This window comes from Cheilinus undulatus, linkage group 17 (genome assembly GCF_018320785.1).
Source record: "Cheilinus undulatus linkage group 17, ASM1832078v1, whole genome shotgun sequence".
Lineage (NCBI taxonomy): Eukaryota > Metazoa > Chordata > Actinopteri > Labriformes > Labridae > Cheilinus > Cheilinus undulatus.
In genome coordinates this window covers 19,086,595-19,111,432 of record NC_054881.1, presented here as the reverse complement: position 1 = coordinate 19,111,432, position 24,838 = coordinate 19,086,595, and the positions used below count along the sequence as shown (strand labels likewise).

The following is a 24,838-nucleotide window of genomic DNA, read 5'->3' as shown; positions in this document are numbered from 1 at the left end:
CTGACTGAGGTTTGAACCCCTGACATCCTACATCATGTCAACCACTGAGCCAACCAAACATCCTTGGAGAATATGGAAATATAAAAATGTGACAAAATTTAAGCCCTGATAATCTTCATTTAAGGATTTTCATGCTTTTAAGTGTCTTAATTTGGCTAAAAATTTACCTTTTATTACCTTGCAGACACCCTCACTGTCAGAATGATGCCAAAGTATTGTCTGGAAGGGCTCACACCCCAAATTGGGAACCAATGATTTTTGACATTACACCAAGTCATGTGGACAGAGTTTAAGTTTCAGTAAGCATTTTATTCAATTTTCTTCCCAACTTTTTAAAAAGGCCCCATCGCCTTTAACAAGTAGTTTTAGACAAGCTGTAATGAGAAAACATTTAGTGTAGCACAAAAACACTGGGAATTACTGGGAGGTGCCAAGTAACCTTGGTAATGAAAATTCTGTGCTAAATAGTACAGATACACACTATGCCATTGTTATTTTTTCCTTCTAGTCCTTTAACCATGGATACATTCCATCCTTACATATTGCTCCTTTTAGAGTCACTCATCTAAACTTCACAAGTTGAATTCTCTTTTTGAATTAGAGCTGTTTGTAACTCGTTTCAGCCATGGTAGCTGCTGAATGTCATAAGATGACTTAATGGTGTCAGGATCTTTTGGTTTAAGCTTTTGCATTTTAAGTTGGCACACCAGCCATTTGAATTAATTACCCCTATATACTTTTAAAGCCTCAAGCAGCAGTTTGTGCTGCTTGAACGCAGAGTGCTGAGGCATGGTTTAAATATAGTCTTAGAGTGCCCTCTAGTGGTAAAAATATGACAAGGGAAGAAAACTGGTATGAACCATTTAATTAAACGATTTAAAACAAGACATTTGTGATGTAAAAACATTTTAAAAAGTATTGCTGTACATTTTACACAGTCACTGCCATACACACATTCAGTAAAACATGCATTTTAAAAGACAAAAAGGGCCACATCTGTCCAATGGATCCCTCACATTACTGACCATTTTAAAAGCAAGCCATGGGTCTTCTGCTGGTGGGTAATCAGCTACACCAAGCTTAAAAAAAAGAAAGCTTCACAGCAACTTGTGCACCAATAATCAGGCATTACATTAAAACGGTATCTTGCTGAGGTGTAGTGTGTTTTGACCAATAAAGATAAAATTTGTTCATCACAGGACATTGTAGATGACCAAATCTTGTGAAACAAATGAGGATAAGTTTACAGTATTGATCACTAGAGCAAAATCCAATTTCTCAACTTCAAATGCAATAAGCCATAAAGTCGTCGGTACCAATTAAACTTTGAGGCATGCGTTCTAAAATAGTCAGTAAAAGTAAACATCTGTTGGTGAAACATGAAACCATCGATCTCATCTTCAGTTTGCCAAACCCTCAGTTCAAGTTAAGTTTAAGTTACAACTATACAAGTCAGCACATGGTGCTAAACAGTTCTCACTGGTTGGCTTGCTTTGCAAGCTCCTTCACCAGTGAAGACTTGAGCTGAGAGAGTGTGGCGATCCGCATCTGCTTGGAGGTTGAATACTTTCCTTTAATAGCCTGAAAGCAGAAAATGTTTGTTTTAGATGGATTAAACCCAGATAGTTACCCTGAAAAGGTCAGATCCCATTCAAATTCTATACACTTACCATATGTTTGGTCAGGCCATCATTGACTTTCACAACATTCTTGGCGATGTGTGCCATCACAGGAATCAAACTCTCTGCTGTGTAGTCCATGTAGTGAGTCAGTGTTGCATCCTGAGGAACAAAACCAGAAGAGGCACATTTACACAATGACAGCCACTCATAAGCATTAAAAAGCCACAATCTTGTCATCTACTCATTATAAGCTGAGAAACTTTAAGCCCATGTCAACATTCCTTCATAGCTGGTAATCTATGAAAAAGGACAACTTGGTCTTCACATTTTCCACGTTTAACCAAGTTTGTTAAGCTACTAATCATTTAAGCAACAAAGCAAAATAACTAGCTACACCTAAACTTTCAGCAGTTCAAATATTTTTATAGAAAATTGGACAAATTTAAGACCTTTTCAGAATCCTTATACAATTTTAAGGCTCTATTGCATCTTCAGTTACCAAGGCTGAGCAATCAGATTATACTGAACTGCAATATGGCCCAATACAATTCAAGACACAGGGGGTGCAATATTTCCTTAACATTAGTCAATATACCTGTTTAATATGATTTTCTTCAGCAAAAAATATGTTCCCAGCATTAGTAAAGTTGGAATTTTTAAGAATAGTTGTTTGGCGGGGGTCCTCCTTTTGTACAAGTTTCTTAAAGATGGACAAACTACTGATGACATTCGCAACACAAGTCATTGTGTCTAGTCATTTCTAACTAACTCTGCATTTTAAGATTGGTATTTAAAAATGGAAGATCTGATCCTTCCTAAAAGTTGTCCTCCCACAGTCTAGAATAACCCATGTAACAAGTTTTGTACATGTGCATTTGAGACCCACGTTTTGTTAAACTGATCAAACCTCTAGACTTAAAAAACCTGCTTACACCCTGCTATCCAATATGACAACCCAACATGCTATGGGGTACAAGATAAAAGATAAGGTTGGCTATAAATTTGAAATACATTTTGTTCAGTTTTTTTTTTAGATAATGTCAATTCAAATTCAGGTCAACCCAAATCAAGCCATTCAGCTTAAACTATGGTGAATACATTATGTGCAAATAAAGTAACCATTTCCACGAGTAAGACTCACCCATTCACCAGCATCCAAGATCTTCAGGGTCAGAGCCAAAGCAGCACTCGCAACCATGGAAGGCGGGAAGTGAACCATCTCGTAGTCAACCATGGTCAGCTCCAGGAGGTATTTTGCCAGAGTGTGTTGCTCAGCAGTTACCTGAAACAAGATTAAAGATGTTAGTGTGAACGGATAAACCACAAGTAAGGAAATAAATGACTTGTCTAGTTTCTGCTACCGACCTCGTAAATCTTTGAGGCTCTTCTGAGGAACTGCAGTGGAAGAGGACGGCCCAGTTTGAACTTGAGCACCCGCAGGATTGTCATCTCCATGTCTCGAATCTGGGCGGTGGTGTAGGCACGGTCTGTTACATAGGCAAAATCTGAGATCTCTGGGGGATACATCTCCTCGTATTTGGAAGCAAGGAACATGGCAGTTACACCAACCAGCTGCAGCTGCTTCTTGGGGACTGGGTTGTCCTAAAGTAAAAGGAAAAGAGGTAAAGTCAAATTATCCTTACGACATCTTATATACAAAACGACTGATGTTGGCGCCATTTACTCACCTGAAGAAAGCGGTCAATGATTCCCACAGTCATGTACATTGTCTCTTGCAGCAGACGAAATTTCAGGTTCACTTGCACGAGCCAGTCGATCAGAATAGCTCGCATGTTACCAGTCACCTCCCGACCCTGCAGGTAAGTGGGTCTGACGTTCTGCTCAATCTAAAAGAAAAAAGAAACTGGATTTAAAAGGAGAGGTAGAGGAACAGGAGAATTACACTGCTCAACTTGAAGATAATTTACCTCAAGCTGTCTTAGGTACTTGTAGATATCCTTTACATATTCACTGCAGAGCATGGGGTTGTCATAGTCATCTGCATCCACATCCCTGATAGCAGTGTGAAGAATAACATCTGAAAATGCTTGGCAGAGGTCAGCAGGCTCACAGCCAGATGTCTCCATTGGAGTGGGGGATGCAGGTTCAGGCTGTAAAATAAAATAGAGTTGGATTAAACCGAAGCACCACACCCGAACAACAGGAAGGCACCATTTGTAGCTTAAAGGCCATCACTTACCTGCACCACAGGCTCAGGTTTAACAGGAGCAACATTTTTAGGTTTTGGGGCTTCAACAACGGCTGCTTTTTCAACTTTGGTGGGGACTTTGGTCTTTGTGGCTTCTGTCTTGACAGCCTAGAAATCAAGTGGATAAATTAGTAAATGTAAAGAAAGACCATGGGGATCATTTAAGAAAAGCTTGCTGCTCTATATGTTGCATTTTTGTACAACAATGCACCCCAAGAAACCAGCATTTACACATCTCAGGCTTTATGAATTTAACAAAGTATCTGATGAGTCTGTTCCATGCTACCTATGTGCTTACATATTCTGAAGAACTTTAAGCTACTACTCAATTGTATGCACTGAATCAAACTCTTAATACACAATAAGGTAACAAATTTGGGAGAAAAACAGTTTTAGATTAAATTATGCTGGAATCTGCCAAATCTGAAAATGTTTTATTGCTAGCAGGATTAACAGGTGGGAGTTGAGAACAAACTTATTTCGATTTAGGGCTTAGCATGTTCAATATCAAAGGATGAGTTTGTAAACTGTTGGGTGGAGTACTGGAGTCATTAAATCCTTTTTAAAATAGTTTGATTTTGTTTCTGCTTCATTTGTCATAATAGACATAGGAGTGATTTGATTGTACATACTGCTCCAGATAAAAATATAGGTAAACTCCCAATGAAAAGTGCAAAAATAAACTTAGAGATTTAAGTGAGCTTGCATGGTAACAGGAAGTTTGATGCAAGGTCATCTTTCCATGATGCAGTCAATCGTACACATTATATATATATACACACGTATATCAACTGAAATTTTTTTTTACCTTTTTCTGTGGTTCTTTGTTCACTGCGATGTTTCCAATTTCGCCCAAAGCAGCTCTAGGCTTCAGTCCAGGCCCAGTCACCGAGCAGGCCTTTCCACCGAGGTCGCTCCTGGTAGAAGCCAAGCGATTCTGCAGGAAAATAAATTGCCCATAATGCATGCCTTTTGACTAACACAAGTATTTATTTACTGTTTTAAAGGTGCCGAGTCTTCATTAGAATTCGTTTCATGGAACGAGTGTAAGGAGGCCGACTCAAATATGCGCACGAGGGCATGTAAAAGGTAGCAGCTGGATATATATTATTTACAGAAATGCATTACTAATAATAGAAACAAAACAACCTAAACGTGATAAATTAAATTATTTAAATAACTTACCCTGGTCACTCGAAGAGCCATTTCGTTCTGTGCGATGCTTCAACAATAAGACTAAGAATCGTAATGGAGGATGATGCGATGCAGTTTTTAGGTTGTGTGTCTTGGTTTAAATCCTCGCTCGCTGCTCGCTGATTCGCTGTGTCCAGAACCTTCTCGGCATCTGATTGGTCGAGCGCATCTGTTTCGAATGCACTCCCAGGGCAACCGGTGGTGTTGGTGACGTCGTTTAGAGTTTTTTTCTTTATTTCCTTTTCCTGTAGGCTTTTTCAGCACGTCCAAAAATGCGGTTAGGTTCACTTTTTTTCTTCAAAAAGTCAAGATAGTGATTAAAACATGAACGAAAATTGTTAAAATCTATAAATATGATATTTGTCATGTACGTGTAGATCTAGCCTCCTTTCCTTGAAAAAATGTCGTCGTTGTACTGCTCGTTACGTATTTACCTTTAAATGAGTACATAGTAACTACATACCTGAAGAAAATAAAAGAAAGATACAAAGTTCACTGTCCTCATAAGAATTTTCCCTTTTAAAGAGTAACTCCTGTAAAGAGGTAGATTTAATAATCAAACAATTTTCACATAAACACCCTTGAATAGTTTGCTACATAGATTACTATATTTTAAATATGTGTTTAATTTAAACTATTTTCAAGACAACAGAAAGCTTCACTGCATTAGTAAAGGCACACAGTAGGTAAGAAGTTGGACGATTAATCATTAACTTTCTTTTAAAAATAGGAATAATAAAGACTCACGTTTCAAAAAGTTAGATATAAACATTTTAATGCAAAACACAGTATTTCATTAACATTGAAATATATTTATTGAATTGCACCAGAAGTGGTATGAATTGCAAGAGTTTGTTATTCAAAGGACACTGCATGAAAACAGAATTGAATAAGAACTATATTAGGCCTAAACCTGGCCTTCACAGTGAACTGTCACTAAGAAATCCATCTGATGTTGCTTTGCCTTGGACAGGAGTCAGAAACCTGAGAATACAAAGCCACATATGATCTTTTTGCAACCTGCAGCGGCTTCCTTTGGACAAATAAATAAACAGTAAAAATTGATTTCAGTCTGTGGATAAAGAAAATATTGCTGTGTGAATGAGGCCATTGTGTTAAGGTAGGGTAGAAATTAGGGTAGGATTTACTGCGATAGATCTTGGAATGCTCTTTGTTGACCAAGTCATTTAAACAACATCAGGATACAATGCAGTCACAGCCTTGTTATTCATCATCAACAGGATGTTTTGGACAATCTGGTAGTGAAAAGAAACCCTATGAAAAGTTGAATGTAAACCAAATGCCAGTTTTCTTGAAGGATTCAACTTAAAAATTAGTACCGTTTCATTAGAATATAAAGGTTTTTCAAATATTTAAATAAATTGTTGAAATTTTATGCCTGCATTGGTTCTGTGGGACAGGGGAGAGAGGGTGAGGAAAGGGGGAATGTTTAAATGAAAATCTGAAAAACAACTTGGATAAAACTGATAACAGACCAGAAGAAATTCATTCACTTTTAGGAGGATCCTGGAGCTTTGACTAAACACATTTCTGAAAGGCTTGTTCATTTGATTTACCTTGTCATGCACCATCTTCTCAAGGCTCTCCTCGGGTATCCCTCTGTCCCTCAAGGCAGCAAGAAACTGGTCATCCATTTTTATGAATGCAGCTGAATGAAAGGCAGAAGAGTTAGTGCTGGGAGGCTCTGAAAAACAGCTGTAGTGTTCACACATGAAGGCTGAATAACACTGGATGACCTCTGTGGACAAGTTAATTTGCTCAAAGACAAACATTGTTTTCTCCTATATTTATGATAAAAATAGCTGAGAAACTTGATGGTGCCAGATCAAATGTTGGATAGCTTGTTGAGTCAAATTAATTCATAAAATTAAAAAAAAAATGTACATGAGAACACATACTTGCAATTTAAGTTTAAGTTATAGATACATCTGTTGGCAGCAGAGCTGCTTCAGAGGCTCAGTTAGCCTATGAAGGTGTTTATGGATGGATGATTTTCCCTTAGCATAGCGCTGGGGAGCAAAAGAAAACACCTGAATTAAGATGATCAGAATAAAACAGCTGAATGCAGTCCTGTATCATCAGAACAAGTGTTTCCTCTGCTACTTTTATTTGTCATTTTTGTTTATTTTCTACAGTTTCAACTTTTTAGTTCAGAAAACCCACCAATGTAAACAGTACACTCATAGGCTCCATCTCTCACAGGCCTTGAAGCATCCTAGAGGTAGATGAGCAGCGTTCTTCTCCATGAAACATGAGAGCAGCAGTGTTGACATTTCAGGTTTTTATAGCCTTCTGAATTTTGACTGATCCGTTCATTTAGAGCAGAGAAAATGTGCATTTTTGGGTGTCTATTTCGTCACATTGTGGTCACAGAAGCAATGAAAACATATTATATCTAACTGTATAGAAAGCGAGCATATATGCCTGCAGCCCAACCCCACTCCTCCTGACTCGGGGAGATGGTGTGAGGAGGGAGAGACTCTTGCAGCCTACCTGCACAGGTGGAGAAAGGCAGGCCAAGTTGAACGATAGCATGTTTGAATGCAATTACTAGAGTTTTTATAGTGAAATAGTAAGAAAAGAGGGTTAAGCTTAAACATTTTTTAATTATATGATTATACCTACCAAACCTCTGTGGAACTACTAACTGTTTAGTCATTTGTTACTATTGCTTTGGCAGTTTTCACTGTTGACGTGGCTTATTCTATACTTTGATTTCCTTGGTTAGGGTAGAGAAGGGCACATGCCATGCTTTATCCACAGGAAAGGGGACCCTAGAGACCACTTTGTCAATTCTATCCTCTGGGAGGGCACTTAACCTTATATTATCCACAAAAAGAGACTGCTAGGAGGTGCTCTATATGCTCTACATGTTTTTTCATTGAAAGGGCATGACAGAGGCATTTTGTTAACTTCTGTTTATTAAGGTGTCAAAGACTTCCCACGTAAACAAAATTTGTTAACTAAAAAGTCACCAGAGAGTGCACTTTGTCAAATGTTGCCCATTATGAAGACAACAAAGAGGATATTTTGTCAAATGTTGCCCACTAGAACAAATTTTGCCAAGCAAGTCACAAAAGATGACAGTTTGTCAAACGTAGCCTAGTCCATTATGAAGGCACCAATTGGACATTGTGTCAAATTCTGCTAATTTAGAGGACACCAAAGAAGGCCGTAGGTCAAATCTTGCCAATTAAGTAGACCCCTTGTCAAATATTGTCTACAAAGAGATAACTTTATCAAATTTTACCCACAAAGAGGTCACTGAAAAGGTCATTTCATTATGTTAATCAGCCAAAAGGGCATCTAATAGAGCTCCTTTGCAGCTCAAAGGTCCCTCCTTTGAGTCTACCAGTGACTTGTACTCTTCTCCAACAGTCTATCATTTTGTTTGTGGGCGGTGTTTCAGCTTGGTGATTACAAAGGAATCGATCAGAAACAGCACAAGACTAGCATCGAAGTTATGACCTGTTTAGTTGGTGGAAGGAGTAGGTGTTATGTTCTTTAATAGTCTGAAATCTTTCGTGGCTGTACTCCAACACACATGCCTTCCAATCACAGGGTCACAATTTCCGTGACGTACACCGGAAAAGAGAGGACGCAAACGCACCACGTAAAGCAAAACAGATGCCACCTCAGATCAGCGACAGAAAGGACGTCAACAGGCTGAGAGGAGTCTGATTGCCTGAGGAGACTGAAAAGAAAGGCACAAACAACAACGACATACCTAGACGGCCCTAGTTTGTAAGCCCCATATTAAGTCTAGTCATTACCTCGATCCGGATATTCAATTTAAAACCAGCGTTTCTCACACATACAAGGTAAGTTGATCAACTTTTCTTAAACCAAAGCAAGTTAGCACACAAGATAGTTTGTGAAGTTTCCTTGTACTACTGCTAGGTTGCTGTCGATTAAACAACTTCCCTCTATTATGTATTTAATCCCCACTACTTTACCAAAGTATATCATTGTCCTATTGTTTTTTTCGTCGCCGACTTGATGTAGAAAATTAAGCTGAAGTGTCTTACCTTGTGTTAATCTGTTAGCATCTTCAATGGCATTTTGCTAAAGTAAATTCGTGGTTGACTTTTTTCTGGCGTTACTGTGCGTGTCGACTGACCCTTTTAGCACTGAATTTTACATATATGGCTAATCACAAATCGACTTTTCTCTATTGCTATTGCCGTGCCCTTAGTTCATGTGATGAGCGAAGAAAACAAAGAAGCAGACAAAGCAAATGCAGCAAGTGCTAATGAACGACTATACGGTTGAGCTAACAATTAGCATGCTAACATTAGCAGAATCACGAGAATGTGCTTACACAGTTGTTTGGCCTTATCTCGCTATCACTCGAGTATAGTGGTTGATTATCTACAGATGACTATATCTTTGTTTTGCGATATTTGTTAACGAAATAGTAAAAGTAGACTCCGTTAGGACATGTTATACCCGTTTATGGGAAGACAAACGTTGGCAGCAGCCGTTAGCTTGCTAGCATGACTCAGTGGATTTGTAGAATTGACTTTGCTGTGGCCTGGTGTTTGTAAGGTAGCAACTGAGGACTGAAGTCAAGAAAAATTATATCGACAGTAGGAGATCACGTCAGTAACCACGAAGTAGTTGTTGTTGTGGTTATGTGCTTTTATGGTGTTATAATGGTTTAAGTCTGGCTTGACCGTACTTCATGCAGTGCTGTGTCCAGAGCTCAGCGAGTGATTTCGTCTTTTGTCTTCGTGAAAAACGTGCTCGACTCTTGTTGTGATCTACAGGTGTAGGGAAGATTTTTTGCCATCTTTAAGTGTGTTCCCCAGAGGCTCCATTGTTGCTTAAACTATTATTATTGGGCCAAATTTGACCCATTTTTACTTTTGATAGCTGTAGAAACACCGATAATATTTGGCTTCGTATTTGGATTACTTTCCCTGAAGTGACCCAAAACAGACAAATATGAAACGTTGTTTAATTTCAAACCTATTGTCAATTGCCAGTGTTACACATGGCAGCTATTTCAGTTGAGCATTCGCCTTTAGGTTAAAATGCTTTTTAGTTGTAGTCCCATGTTCACTCTTTTAAGTTTTAGTCTAGTTTAAGTCGACAAAAAGTTCATGCATTTTAGTGTTAACTGTTTGTTAAAGCAATTGTATTCTTTGAATTCGTTTAATAAGCCATATTGTGAAATTAATATAATTGAACAACCCATATTGATGCACTTACATTGACTTAACTTAAAAAATATCTTGGGGCTGTCAAACAGTTAAAATCTTGGATTGGAGATTAATCTCAGAATTTCTGTAGTTAATCAAAAATCAATTGCTCCCTTTGTATCACATTTTAAAATTCCATCATTTTAAAGTAAATGTATAATAAAGTTCAGCTTGTTGTGTGCCTTGAAATGGTTGTTTAATGTTTAAACCCTTAAGTTAGATATCATCCTCCACCTGAAAGATTAAATAAATAGTTATTTTATTAATGTCAAGTAACCTTTTGTAAACATCCCATTTAGATATGTGATTCAAAATTTGGCTGAGATTGTTATGAGTGAAGTCCTTGCTCAAGCTCACTATGAAGACAGATTGTGAACAGTGTTCAAAGGTTAATTTCAAAAGGGTTGAAGATGTGTTTCTTCCTGCTGGTTTAAAACCTGGTGGTGTCTTTAATAGGAAACCTACACAGACAAGGATACAAATTCTGGCCCAGCACCAGCTTCTGTGTGCAGTACTCTAGAGGTTGTCTAAAAATAGACGTGATCATAGCCTTACTGTATTGAGGTAACTCTTGAGTGTGCGTGTGCGTGTGTGTGTGTGCGCGCTCTCCACGGGGATCACAGTGTCACATTGCGCTCCTGTGACAGAGAAAAGCCACCATACACAGGTCCATGTGAGCTCGGAGCACTGCAGTCTGCAGGCGCACACACGTGAAGGTGCTGATAACAGCAGTGTATTGATTTGGAGAGGAGGAAGCATCTGATGCAGTTCACCAAAACCAGTATCCAGTGTGGTGAATACTTCCTTTTTTGGTTATTTTAACCAGTCATCAAAAACAGAGCATATGCGTGATACCTTACTACTTCCTGAAATGTTGTAGTTAATTCAAGTACATGTTTTCTAGAAAAAAATCCCTATTATGTAAATTGCTGATGCTGTTTTAAGCTTAACAATCTTGTTGTTGGACCTACATATTTTTCCTGCAGGCCTTTTGCTAGGCAAAACAGGTTTGAAGGAGAATAGAGCCAACATTTATACGTCAGGCGTCAAGCTGGTTCAGTTAACAAGTTTCACTAACACGGTTGTTTGTGAAACTACTTGGACCTTGTTTTATAAATGCTCTCAAATATAGGCCAGAGGGGCACAAGGAAAATTATCAGCATGATAGCCTAGTTTCATTCTGTTATGGCAGCCTTGCTGTAATAAATAAACACAAGAGGGCTTAGCTTTTATGAACTGGACCTCCAGCTCCCTAATTTTTTCATTCTTTTACAGTTCAGTACACTTTTTACAAAATCCATATTCAGCATGTCACTACTGCTCCTAAATCCAAATAATCCCAAAAAGCAGTGATTTTCCCAACCACTACACTGTCTTTGAAAAAAGCAGTGGTTTTCTTGGTTTTCTGTACTTCTGCTCTCTCTATTTAGGAAACATCTACGTCCTCCTTAAGTGATACCAAACAATTTGAGACGAGTTGATGGTTGGTTTGGGCATCATATTTACATATTAACTGGCATTTTTTAAAAATAAAAGACCACAGCATACTTTTCTTCATAGTGTTTTAGGAAATCTTGGGAAAGGATTTTCATTTGTGCTTGAAGTGACATTCAAGCAATGAAGAAATACTGGGAAACCATGTAGAAAATTACTGACTTTAAATGCTGATTCTGAAACGAGCTGCTTAAATGCCTTTAAGAAATTTTTAGCACTATACTCTGCATTTTCATCCCTTCTTTGAATTTAGCAGTTTTACTGTCCCCACAAATCATGCTCATCATTCTGGCCTTTGTCCTCTGTTTGTGTGTCCAGGTCAGCTCAGCAGGTGGCAGACATCGCTATGGCACAGGAGACCAATCAGAGCCCGGTTCCTATGCTCTGTCCCACTGGCTGTGGTTTCTATGGCAACCCTAGGACTAATGGCATGTGTTCTGTGTGCCACAAGGAGCACCTGTCAAGACAGAACAATGGAGGAGTCAGCACTTTGAGTCCCGTTGGTAAGTCCTACTGGGCCTGCCTCAGCCTGTCTTTGTTTCCATGTGAACACAGAACAAAACTGCAGGCCTTTGTGTCTGACTGTAACTTGTGGTGAAACTTTCTTCCTCAGGCAGCAGCAGCGGGCCCACAGCTGAGGCGTCTGCTATCCAGAGGTTAGAGGCCACTTTGAATAATGCTGCAGCTGCTGCAGTTGCTGCTGCAGAGGTGGCAGCCGAGGCCGCCGCTTCTGCTGAGGCTGCAGCTGCTGAGGCTTTCAGGTGAGGGATCCAACTTGATTTATTGTACTTCCTCCAAAGATTCACATGTTCCATATATATATATATATATATATTTATATATATATATATATATATATATATATATATGTGTGTGTTTCTGTGAAGTGCAGTCAGAAAAAGTCTTTATTGTTTTAGACCAACTGAAACTGGAATTTTGAAATGCAGGTAAACATATTTGTCTGAGTACAGTCATACTTCATCAGAGTTTTTCAAAGCTGGATTTGAACACTTAGGTATTGCAGTTGAATTTGACACACACTTGCTTATATTCAATTTAATTGGACCAACACTCGACTAGGAGTTCTGTGCATTGTCTGTGTCAGGCTTACTCTCATATTCCACATTATTTGTCTGCACAGTGATCCACACATAAAGCACACTCTGAAACAACAAGCTCCTTTTTTTAGACAATCTTTGCAATTCCAATGAGTGTGCTCTAGTCCATCTCTGGTAATTTTTTTTCTGGATCATTTTGAAATGATCAGCAAATCAACCTCAGAAAGACAATCCATTGTTTACAAACTACTCCCATGTTGGACTTTTCGATCTCATGATCTAGTATTTCTAATGTGAACTTTTAGTTTTCCCACAATCTTGTGCTTTATAGTGTCCTGCAGCTCAGGGCCGAGATCACTCCAACGTTAGGGATGCATGAGACTGGATTCTTGTCAATATCTGATATGCTGATATCAACAAGTTAATTTGAGCTGATGCCAATATTGATATTTAAATGTAGTTCAGACATAAAATTCAGTCCTTAAAACACACAATTTAAAGTTTGTGGATGAACAAATTAACAAATGTCAGTCCTTAAAACACAATTTAAAGTGTTAGATAGATAGAAAGATGGATATATAGATGGATAGATATATGTACAAAATTTACAGAAAAATGTATGGATAAATACCTAATAGAGTTTTATCTCTAGCTTGACTCGACTGTGCTTGTAAACTAACTAGAGAGTGAGAAATAATAAAAAGCAGAAGTAATACATCCTCTCTAAAACTAGTGAAATATTAAACTGTTTTCCTTTCATGCTTTGCAGTGGGGTTTCAACAGCCATTTCCGTAACACAACAGATGACTGAGATGAGTCTGTCCTCTGAAGAGACGGGAGCATCAGGAAGCAAAGTAGAGCTCACAGATCCTGGTGGGTACCCGATATAGAGCTCTTTATTTGTCTGAGGATATTCACTGGGTCTCACCAAGGAAATAAAAACACTGCTGTAATTATGACATGTTTAAGCCTACTGTAAAAGTATTTCCATGGTCAGACAAGTCTATATTAAAGTAGGGAATGCTATTTGATGCCCAAATCATCACAGTTAACTTGGAGTAAGTTTGGATGGATGGAGGAGTGTTGAAGAGATGACAACAGCTGCACTAATTTTGCCTCTGCATGAACGTTTTTGGAGGAAGAATGTAAATTGAAGAAAAATTTGGATCTAGGCTGAATGTTACTCTGTAAAGACAACAGTGATGAGTTGAAATAACCTGATCAACCCTATTTATCCTTGACAGTGAAAAGGGATAGTCCTACACCTCAGTGAGCAACAACATACCTAGACAGCACTAGTTAACCCCCAAAGTTAATTATCAGCCTATCAGACCTATTAAAATAATTATTAAAGAAAAAGAAAGGCACTCTTTATCAAATGTGTTGCTCTTTAATGTGCGACTAACTATATTTTTGTTGCTCAACTAAGTTAATTATTTTCCTTGTGTGTCTCCAGTGTTGGTTCAGCCCTCATCCTCATCCTCCCATCCTTCCACTGCTGGCAGTGAAGAATCTAAAGCCCCAGAGCCCCCCAAACCCAAGAAGAATCGCTGTTTTATGTGCCGTAAAAAGGTTGGCCTTACAGGTAAGAACTGACACAGATAACTAATGTGGTTCGCCAAGTAATGTCCCTGACAGCCTTGGGCTTGTTTTGATTCTCCTGAGTGTTTTTTAAGCTAAGGGCAGAAACACAAACTTAATTTTGTTGTAATTTTTTTTTTTACTTGACGGTGAGTAGCTTAATTGGACAAGTTCTCTGACTGAAAGATAAAGTTCCCTGTGATTTTAACCAGCATTGCCTGAGGACCTCTGATAATCTATGAATTAACTCCTGCTGTTTGCTGCTGTACATTCACACAAGATGACAGACTCTGTAATGTAATTTACTCACATTTCTAACAGAAAAGATAAGGGTACTGCATGACAGCAGTAGTGAATTATGAACTGCACATTCTTGTCTTAAAATTCCACACAAAAAGCAATGTAGTGCACATCACAGTTTACAGTTGGCATCTTCCTTATGGAGTCTACATATACTGTTAACCAGATTTAGACAAAAGTGCCTCAGTTTAGCTTTTTAGTATTTTTTTGCATTACTAAAATCTGCAGCGTGCTGTCTACCATCAATAAAATAGTGAAGGCTCTCAATCTCCCCATTAAGAATTAGGGTGGCGTCTGTCACCTATGTGTATATTCAGGTCATTAGGCAGAGGAGAAGGTAAAAAAAGAAGAGCACTGTTAAGCTTTTCCTTAAATGCATGAGAAAGTAAGATGTTTCATGTTAAGTATGAACTTATTCAATCAGTGTTTTAGCAGTTTTCTGCAGATGTTATCCTGCATATTTTTAATTTTGGATTTTTGTGATGGACACCAAGAGCAACCTTATCATGTAGATCACCTGTTTTAGCCTAATCACTGAATGTTAAGCAGCACATTTCCAACCATAAATTATGTTATCTATAAAATATACAGCTTAATAATACCAACATAAGATCAGGCATGTGTAAAGAGAAGCTGTAGAGGGCAGCACTGAGCATATTAAGGGAGCAGAGGTGCATTTGGATAGAGGTTGAAGGGAGTAAATAAAGCAAATTGAAGTCACTTGTAAATATTAACTGAGGTAAAAGAAAAGCCCTAAATGTGCTTAAAGTGTCAAAAACTTTGTTTACAATATCCTAAGCAGCCTCCGCTATTTTTTCTACCTTTAAAAGATGTAGAAAAAGCTGCAAATACTGTAAAGGAAAAACTAAATTATCACCCCAAATTACCAATATGACTATTTATATGCGACTAGTATTATCTGTGGGCCTCAATGTGTTGAAGTGTGGTAGGTTATTTAGCCTGGAAGTTTTACTTTACAAATACCAGACATTGCCACTTCACATAGCATTGAAAATCTTCTGCAATAATTACAAATTATCGAAAGTCCCCATGTAATTTAATCCCAGGCAAATAGGGCTTTATTTGGCCAAACCAGAGTCTTCACAGCAAGCTTTCCATATCACAAAAGGTTCACGGCAAAATGTACAACACACTAGACAGCAGTAGTTGAATGAACAGATGTTTTGCCTTTTAGATGACTTTTTATTTATCTGACTCTCTCTTTTTTGCTGTGGTATTCCAGGTTTTGACTGCCGCTGTGGGAATCTGTTCTGTGGAATTCACCGTTACTCTGATAAACACAACTGTCCGTACGACTACAAAACTGAAGCTGCTGACAAAATCCGTAAAGAAAACCCTGTGGTTGTTGCTGACAAAATCCAGAGAATATGAAGAGGACACTCGGCTAAACTTTGAACACTGGGAGGAATCTAACTTACAGAATGGACTTGAGCCTGACCCTCATCCTAAAGGATCTTTCTTTTTTCCCTTTGATTGTTTCGGGACTTTTCCCCCTGGTGCATGAGAGTCCACTTTCATATCTTCAGCTTTTATTCTTGTTTGCGTGCGAGTGTAAAACATTTGAAAGGTTGTATTGAACAAACAACATGTATGTGAGAACAGAAGAAGTGACTGAGGGGGATTTCCTAAAAAAAGATGTTATCCTTTAATATAAATGCTGTTGAGGTCTATTTTGTGATCCTCCTGAGGTCTTTTGAACTCTGCCTGGGAGGAGCTCGGACACTTTGAGCCTGTTTGGACTCTCTGACTGTTACTGCTGTTGGCTGATTGTGCCGTGTCAGCCATGCTTGCTCTCTGCTGGCTTGAGTAGCAAAAATTTATTTTTCCTTTTCTTTTCTCAGCCATGGTCTAGCCCTATGTGCTCATTCGACTTTACATCTTGTGAAGTTTTTATCAACCTGAAAAGCTTCTGTGTGCCGTTGGGATCTCAACCACGCTGGTTCCCTTACAGACTTTGTGAAGAGACTTTGTCGCTGGCTCTTTGTCGCTGGCCCTGAATCCTTTCTCCTGGCTTTGTTTGCAGCACCAGAATCACAACCTGGTTTACTTGTTTTCTCATCCTGTTGATCCAGTCTGAATGCTGTGACTCGCTATGCGCCCTTGATCTGGACTGCAGGCTCGTGAACTTCCTGCTTTGTTGGTCTTTTAACCCATCCACTGAAGTTTGTTAACATTTGTTCCATGTTAGTTTTTGTTTTCCAGAGAAGTGGTGTGTATGGTGTGTTGTATGACAAGTAGCTCAGACTTGTATTGATTTATTTGCCTTTGGAAGGGTTTAGCTCCACTAACTTTATCATCTTTTACTTCACTGTTGAATGTTTTCCTTCATTTTTAATGTGAGATGACAAATTCACAACGTTGGGAGTGTTGGACTGTTGCATCAAAAACACGTGTGAGTGTGTGAGAGTTGTGTTCGAGCTAATGTGTGTGGCTAATGGTTGTGTTGCCGCAGTGACTTAGTGAGATGTGGTCATAGGTTATTAATAATTTTCAGTCCGGCTGCTTAATCAGTTTGTTTTGTTTTTTACCCTTTAGTTATGCAAGTTTGTACAAACATCTTTATTTATATTCTGCAGTGCGCATAATCCTTCAATAAAACAGAAGTAATTGTATGATGTAAATAAATTATGTTCACAAATATACAACTAGGAAATCACAATCTTTCATTTTAATACATCGCCTCTTGCTGTTGAGGTAAATGAACATTACGTCATGGTTGATTTTATTGCCAACTTTGTGGCTCAACCGGCTTGTCAAGACGATGATAGTTTAGTAAAGCTATTTTTTGTGTCCTCAAAGATCCAGTATGTTGAGTTTCTATGAAGCTTATTGCAAAGTTATCTGTAGTCCTTTTTTAAAGCAAGACACTTTTAAAGTTGGTTGATAAATTGATTTTCAAGAAATCAATTTGGAAAATCAAGATAATAAAACTTGAAAATCCAGATTTTCTTTTGAACTTCACTCTAATTCAATCAAACTTTAAAGCTACGTTCTGAAAATTGAATTACATGTTTGTAGATGTGAGCTTACACCATGTCCTAACAGCATCTGAGTGTTGGTTTAAGATTTGAAATTAGTCTTAAAAAATACAAATACAAAGATTTCTATGACAGCTTCTTAATGATGTTTGTTCTCCTGAATGTACTCAGCTGTGCAGTGAAACATCCAGTGGACATTTCCAGGCTGCTGTCTATCAGTTTATCTGTCTCCATGTGACTCTTGTCTCTTCAGGGGAAACTCAATCTGCTGCAGCCAGGTTGGCCTCAGGTCACGTTCTGACACCGGCTCCCCGACCACTCTGTGAGGACTGTCTGTTTTTTCATACACACGTGCAGAGGGTATTCATCTATAGCACAGGCAGCACATGGTGTCATGAACATTTTTGCTCCCCTGTCACTCAGGCCTTAAAATAATATATGCTGTAGTACAGGCAAATTGTCTTGAAAGTTTGGGTTTGAGTATCCCATAATGATGAATATAAATGTATTAATTGGTAGGATTTTATTTTTACTATCTTTATGCATAAACAATATGCGCAGACCAAAGAGGCTTATGAGACACCGTCATTACTACAAAGAGACCAGACACCAAGAGAAGATCTTTTACAGTTGCAACAAAATTGGACAATTTTTCAACACTTTACCATCAACATTCACAAAATAACTTCCAGACACAATGTAGTCAGTCAGGTTATATTATCCAGACATCTGCCAAACCCAGGCTTGCCCATCTGACTGTGAAACAAAGAAGTGTGATTTGTCACTCCACAGAACACGTTTCCTTGGCTCCACAGTCCAGTGTCAGTGTGCCTTACACTACTCCATCCAACACTTGGCATTGGACTTAATGATGTGAGGCTTGCATGCAACTGCTTGGCCTCACTCACAAGAGGGCCGTGGACCAATTGCCAGTGGAAGTTTGGTCTTAGACTTTTATCAGTCATTGACCTCAGTCTTTGACTTAAAGTTGTCTCCCGCTTCCTGGCTGAGTCGCTGTTGCTCCTAAACGCTTCCACTTCCTAATAATGTTACAGCTGAATGTGGAATATCCAGCAGGGATGAAATTTCACAAACTTGTCTTATTGCAAAGGTGGCATCCATCACAGTACCACACTGGAAGTAACTGAGCTCTTCAGAAAAACACATTTTATTTCAAAAAGTTTGCAAATGTAGGTTGCATGTCTAGGTGCTTGGTTTTATCCACCTGTGGTAATGTGTCTGATTGAAACACCTGAATTCAGTTATTCACAGGTGAGATAAAAAAAAACTTTTTCCATGTAATGTATATCATTGGTATATAATTAATGTAAAAGTGCAATAACATTATATCTTCCTTTATGTGAACTCTTAGAAAAGCCCTATCAAAATAAGAGAATATAGGTTTTTGAAAAAACACCAGAAGCAGAATTTAAAAAATGCTTTGTACAATTTTAATTGACTTTCTTTCCTGCTTTCCAGCAAAATTTTAATGACAAAGAAATACCTCAAAACAAGTTCTGTTTTTATTTTATCAATATTATTTTAACAAAAATAAAGTTATTTACTCTTTTGGCAATTACTTGTCTTTAAAAGTGCACTATGTAGTTTCAGGGGAGTGGTAGCTGTCCATGGACAAGCCTTGTTAACAACCAGCAGCCAGTGACGAACTGGCCATCTGGAATTTTGAGCAAATGCCACCAAACTACGGGTAGGCCACTTTGAATGTTGCATCATTCCACTGAATAAAAATGCTTATCATACCTATTAATTTTTTTTTTTAAAGCTTATTAAGCCAAATACATCTGAGATTGGCCTAATTTTTATGTTTTATGATTTTTTTCTCTTTGTGATCACCTTGTGCTAGTGAGGGTGAAAGGTCAAGTTGGGTCAGAAGTAAAGTGAAAAGTTAACACAGCAACGCTGGGCAAAAGGATGATGAATCAGGGTTCTAAAAAACTTATGGAAAGAGCAACTGTGTCTGCTGAGGGTCAAACAATGGATTAATTTTTCAAACATACATCTAATTTTGGCCTCTGGGTACCTACATCAACAGTGCTGCCTCAGGTAGAAAAACTAATGTGCCAACAAATGTGTTATTTTATACTTTTCAGAAAGTATTTTTAAATTTTTGGTGGGAAAATGATTGAACCTTTGTGTTATGCTGAATGTTTCCATTCAGTGGAGCATACTATGTTGTAGAACGTTTAGTGCTCAGATTCCTTCAGAATATGTTCAGCCATTTTCAGCAAACATCAGAGACTACGGTGATTACAAACCCTTTGTTTGTTCACTGTTACACATTTCTTTGTTCCAGTCTATAAGATCTTTGCTCAAGCTTTTTATCTTCACAGTTGGGTCAGAGTTTTTGAAAATTGGGTTGTTCTGTTGCAAATGCCGGGCCTTTTTTTGGATCCTTGTCGAAACAATCCAGACCAAGATGCAGAGCATACTGTATGTGTCAGACGTTACAGCAAATCATGAGAATAACGGACATTGCCAACCAGTTGATTGACCAAGATTGATTGGCGATCTTATGTAGATAATGAAATATATATTGCTTAAATGGTTGACAGATGATGATGATATGTCTTTATGTGAGGTTGGGGGAGGAGGAAAACAGGGGCAGTTGCATAAATGATCCAAATGTGGCTCATTTGGATTTGGTATACTCAGTCAATTTGTCTGGTTCAAAATTGGTCAAAGCCAGAAGGGAACAGTGGAGGAAATTCAAATGACAATCTAGATTTTTATATTCAAAATCTAGATTATCCAAAGAGATGTGTAATTAATAAAACTGATAAAAAAAATCAATTACTCCCCATGGCCTATAAAGAAGCTAAAAGAGAGTATAAAGATCTTTTTTTAATAGGATTGATTTTAAGGCCAATGTTCAAATCTTACAGACAAGATAATAGAGAACATAAATGAATAATCTGGAACAAAAAAATCAATATAGAACCAAAGAAGTTTTAAAGATTTATTCAGCTTGGGAGAGGATGTTCTGAAATGTCTTCAGAAGACGGAAGCAGCTGTATTAGAAAATTATGAATTAGATTTCATAAAATATCTTAAATAAATTATACTTTTAATGTATTACTCAAAAACAATGCGAGCTCTTTATATTAATAGAACAGCTCATTTATTGAGCAACTAACAGTTATGCTTCAGTATTTACAGGTCAGTATGCTGTGGATTTATTGTCAGTTGACCTGTTATTTTTAGTGTAGCCACTAGGGTTCATACAAAACACATGATAAATGTAATCATGTGGCCCAAAATCACAAACCTGATTTTTTAGATTATAATGTGGAAGTTTGTGAAAAATCATGAAAGTTTCGATTTCAAATATAAATACACATCTCAACACTATTATTAACTCAAACATAAGGTAATAGAAAAGAGAAGTATTTCACAGTAACGGTAACATTTAAACATTTGTTTTAACTTTAAGGCAAATATTTTTCTTCAGCTACCTTTCATAAATGCAAATGAAAATTTCAACGTAAGCTCTCAACCTGGTCCTAATTCATTAACTCTGAGACTCTCATGCAACTTGCATAGTTAACCATCCTGTAATATTAATACAGAATCATGTTATGTCTTTTGAGACGTGCACCTGTTCAGAAATTCATGCCAAGATCAGAAATATGTGCAAATCTGATCAGAAAATAAAATTTCCTTCTGTTTGTTAAGCTTTGTAACAAGGCAAAGCTCTCTACTGTATGGTTTATGATAAATAAGGGGTCTTCTTGACTTTCATAAAATGAAGTAAAGTACAACTGTAAGATGACTGGGGTGAAAGTATAATGTCCAAGGATGTGATAAACACACAGCTTATCTACCCACTCAAGACTGTAATGATCAATATTTCGATAATAACAGTCGATCAACTGCCACTATTGTAGAAGTGTCACTTATGTTTTTGCCCATAGACATTTATTAGTCTCTGGACTGTTTGATACAATGTCTGAGGCTAAGAGATAGAAGATGATGGTGAAACATGAAACAAAAATGAGAAAAAACATTCCCGTATTTATTATTCATAACAGGTTTGGATGTACTGTTAGACTTTATAATTGGTATCACTGTTTTCATATTTCCCTGCTTTACAATGTGCAGAGATTCATTTTACTCAAGTTATGTCTACTATCAGTAAATAAATCCATCTTGTGTCAAAAAGTTATCTTTTTCACAGTCAAAATCAACATTGGCTTAATAAGTTAGAAACCCTATCAACCTATCTCAGCTAGTATGTAACAAACAAGAGCTGTCCATCCAGGTACCAAAACAATGCTTCACCCCTAACTGGGCAAACATTCTAACTCAAGATGAATGGCAGTAAATGGGAAAGATGGGATCTCTAACAGCTTAAAATGCAAATGCAAATTTGACCGGTTATAATGAGCCAAATCCAGTGTCCAGTGAGTTCAGCATTAAAATGTTGACTTTTCTGAACAAGGACTGGCAATTTAACATAAAAACTGTGACCATAGATGTCAAAGGCTGACATCACATATTGTATGTGTGCATTTGAACTATTTTACATAGCATTTTTTACTTGGACCATAGTTTTTAAAATATCTTTAATAAGGTATTGAACGTGTGAAGAACCTGTTAACAGGCAGGGAGACTACAGGCCCTGCTGTCACAGAGCAATCACTGGCTTAAAGCCAGCAGGAACACAGCACCAGTCCTACATTTGACCACTTCACTCCTCTCTAGTTTCAAAGCCACAGAGCTCTTCTTTTACACTCCTTTATCATTTGAAGGTTGGTAAACATGTTGTAAATTCTGTTTTTTTTTTAAGTGTTCCCATCCTAAGATAACCTTGCAAAGCAGATGGATACACCTGTTTTCGTGTTTCTAACTGGTGAATCCATCTCGCAAAGCTCCCGTCTGAATTGTTTGGGCCCGGTTAGAAAGTGGCAGGACCAATCAGCAACGAGGGGCAGTACTTTCTGGCGCGGCAGAGTCGTGATGTAAGCGAGCAGTGCAATTATGGCAGAAGACATTAGCGTGGATGCTGCTATAGTGTAAGTTTTATAAGAACTTGATGACATTTCTTCGTTTAAGGAACAAGGAACAGCATTGAGTTGCTTTCTTTTCAAAAACGACGAAAGTCGTGTGCTGACATGTCTACAGTTGCCATGGTTCACGTTTTGCAGTTCTCTGTGGTGTTTACTCCTCTGTAGTGGTGCACCTCAGTAGCAGCTAAGTCACGTATTTTGTTGCTCTGATTGGCCCGTAAAGATATGACAGACAGAATGTTCATCCAATCACCCTCTGAGTTTTTCTTTTCCCAAAGGCTCTGCCGTTTCCCAACCTCTATGGAAGGTTTTCCAGAAGGATTTCTAAAACAAATCCATCTGGCGTGTCAGGTTAATCCTAAAATGGTCTGGCTGCAGATCATACATCTCTGACCACCACCCTTACAGACAGTTCATTTGAGACAGTGTATTTCAGCCATAATTTCCCAGTAAAATGTTTTGATTTTTTGTCAACATTCATCTTTATTAACAGGTCTGGCAGTTACATTCATGAAATAACTACAATGCAAACATTACAGACTAAGCAACATTTCATAAATAAAATAAAGGCAAGAATCAGAGGTCTAACACAGGATTAAATTATGTACTGGCCTGTTTTAGAAGTAGCCAGACAAACTGTGGCTTGCTTTAGCTTTGTTAGCCTTAGCTAAAGCTTACAAAGCTATGCTAGCTATGCAATTTAATGTTACAACATAAGCAAATGTAACTAAGTTAGCGTTAGCAATGTGAGCTTTCACAAATGTAGCTAAAGTTAACATAGCTATGTAGAGAACAAAGCTACATAGCTGCTTTGTGAGGTTGGCTTTAGCTATGTTAGTTACAAAGCTACATTTATTATGTGGCTTACATAGCTGGTTTGTGAGCTTAGCTTTAGTTAAGTTAGCTGTTATCTACCTACGTACAGAACATAGCCATGTAGCTGCTTTGTGAGCTTCATTTTAGCTATGTTAGCTATGTAGCTACATTATCTACATAGCTGGTTTGTGAGCTTAGCTTTAGCTATGTAGCTACATTATCTACATAGATCTTTAGTGAGCTTAGCTTTAGCTATTTACATGATGTAGCTACTTTTTCTACGTACAGAGCTATGTGAACTAAGCTGGCTGTGTTAGAATGTTTTTGATGGAGGACAAGCTTTTTTCCCTATAATCAGACTGTTTACTTGGCTTTATAAACATTTTGTAATCAGTTTTTTCAGGTCAGGTTTCTTACTTTTAACTTTTGGTATCTTAATTGTTTCCTTTAGCTTTACCCTAACCCTAAATGGAAGTTTAATCCAATTTTGTTTCAAATGTTTAAGCATGTTTTACAAAAGTACAAAATGCAATACAGCAGCATTTAACTGTACTAGTTGTTTTTAGTTGTTTATTGAGGTGCCAGTCTGTGCTAAAAAAAAATAAAAAATAAAAAAAAGTCTGCAGTCTGAATCCTCTAGCAACAAACGAGATAGTAAAATCATGCCATCATGTATAGACTACAGGCATTCTGACCACCTGTGCAGATGTCACCTCAAGCGCACTTACATGTGCATAGGCAGAATGTAAAAGGTGTGATCCACAACACACCTGTGAGAACTCACGACCGTGTAATGGAATCATTAAGGATGTGAAAAATGAGCTCTACTCTATTATTTAATGAGGCACTGAGGTGTTTCTCTCAAATGCTTTACAGCTCTGAACAAACAGGTAGCTGCTGTCAGTGTCTGCTGCCAGCTGGCCGACTCTCTGTCTGCTGTAACTCTTTTGAAAGATGCAAACAAATAACACTCCAACTTCAAGGTCACGCAGGGGTATTTACTGTATGCCTAATGAGTCTTGCATAGAGAAACTTAAACCTTCATTAAATCTTTAGGGCGTCTAGTCTATGTCTGCGTGAACGGTTTCCAATTGCAAGAGGAGTGAGAGTGTTTCTAAGCACTTAGATGTAGCTCTTTTGGTCAATTCAGAGAAATAAAAGTAAAATACTAAGTCAATCTTCGTTAAACTTAACCATAACACATACTTAATTTATTTCCAACATCAATATGAACCACTGGCTAGACTGACAGCTGCATTTTTGCACCGTTATGTTGTAATTATAAAATAAAAATGCCACAACTTAAATGGAAT

At 37.8% G+C, this 24,838-nt stretch overlaps 2 protein-coding genes across 2 annotated transcripts; one reads left to right on the top strand and one right to left on the bottom strand.

The window, feature by feature from the left end:
* Positions 1-850: 850 nt before the first annotated feature.
* ccnb1 (cyclin B1) lies at positions 851-5,175 on the bottom strand. Its single transcript, XM_041811691.1, has 9 exons — positions 5,017-5,175; positions 4,640-4,768; positions 3,823-3,939; positions 3,551-3,733; positions 3,311-3,469; positions 2,988-3,224; positions 2,764-2,904; positions 1,671-1,781; positions 851-1,581 (listed from the first exon to the last, which is right to left on the bottom strand). The coding sequence occupies exons 1-9, from the start codon at positions 5,035-5,037 to the stop codon at positions 1,477-1,479; spliced, it is 1,203 nt and encodes a 400-aa protein (XP_041667625.1). The 5' UTR covers positions 5,038-5,175; the 3' UTR covers positions 851-1,476.
* A 3,484-nt stretch (positions 5,176-8,659) lies between these two features.
* LOC121525189 (AN1-type zinc finger protein 5-like) lies at positions 8,660-17,316 on the top strand. The gene is made up of 6 exons (XM_041811047.1): positions 8,660-8,867; positions 12,063-12,247; positions 12,358-12,505; positions 13,572-13,675; positions 14,259-14,387; positions 15,927-17,316. The coding sequence occupies exons 2-6, from the start codon at positions 12,091-12,093 to the stop codon at positions 16,073-16,075; spliced, it is 687 nt and encodes a 228-aa protein (XP_041666981.1). The 5' UTR covers positions 8,660-8,867; positions 12,063-12,090; the 3' UTR covers positions 16,076-17,316.
* Positions 17,317-24,838: the final 7,522 nt, after the last annotated feature.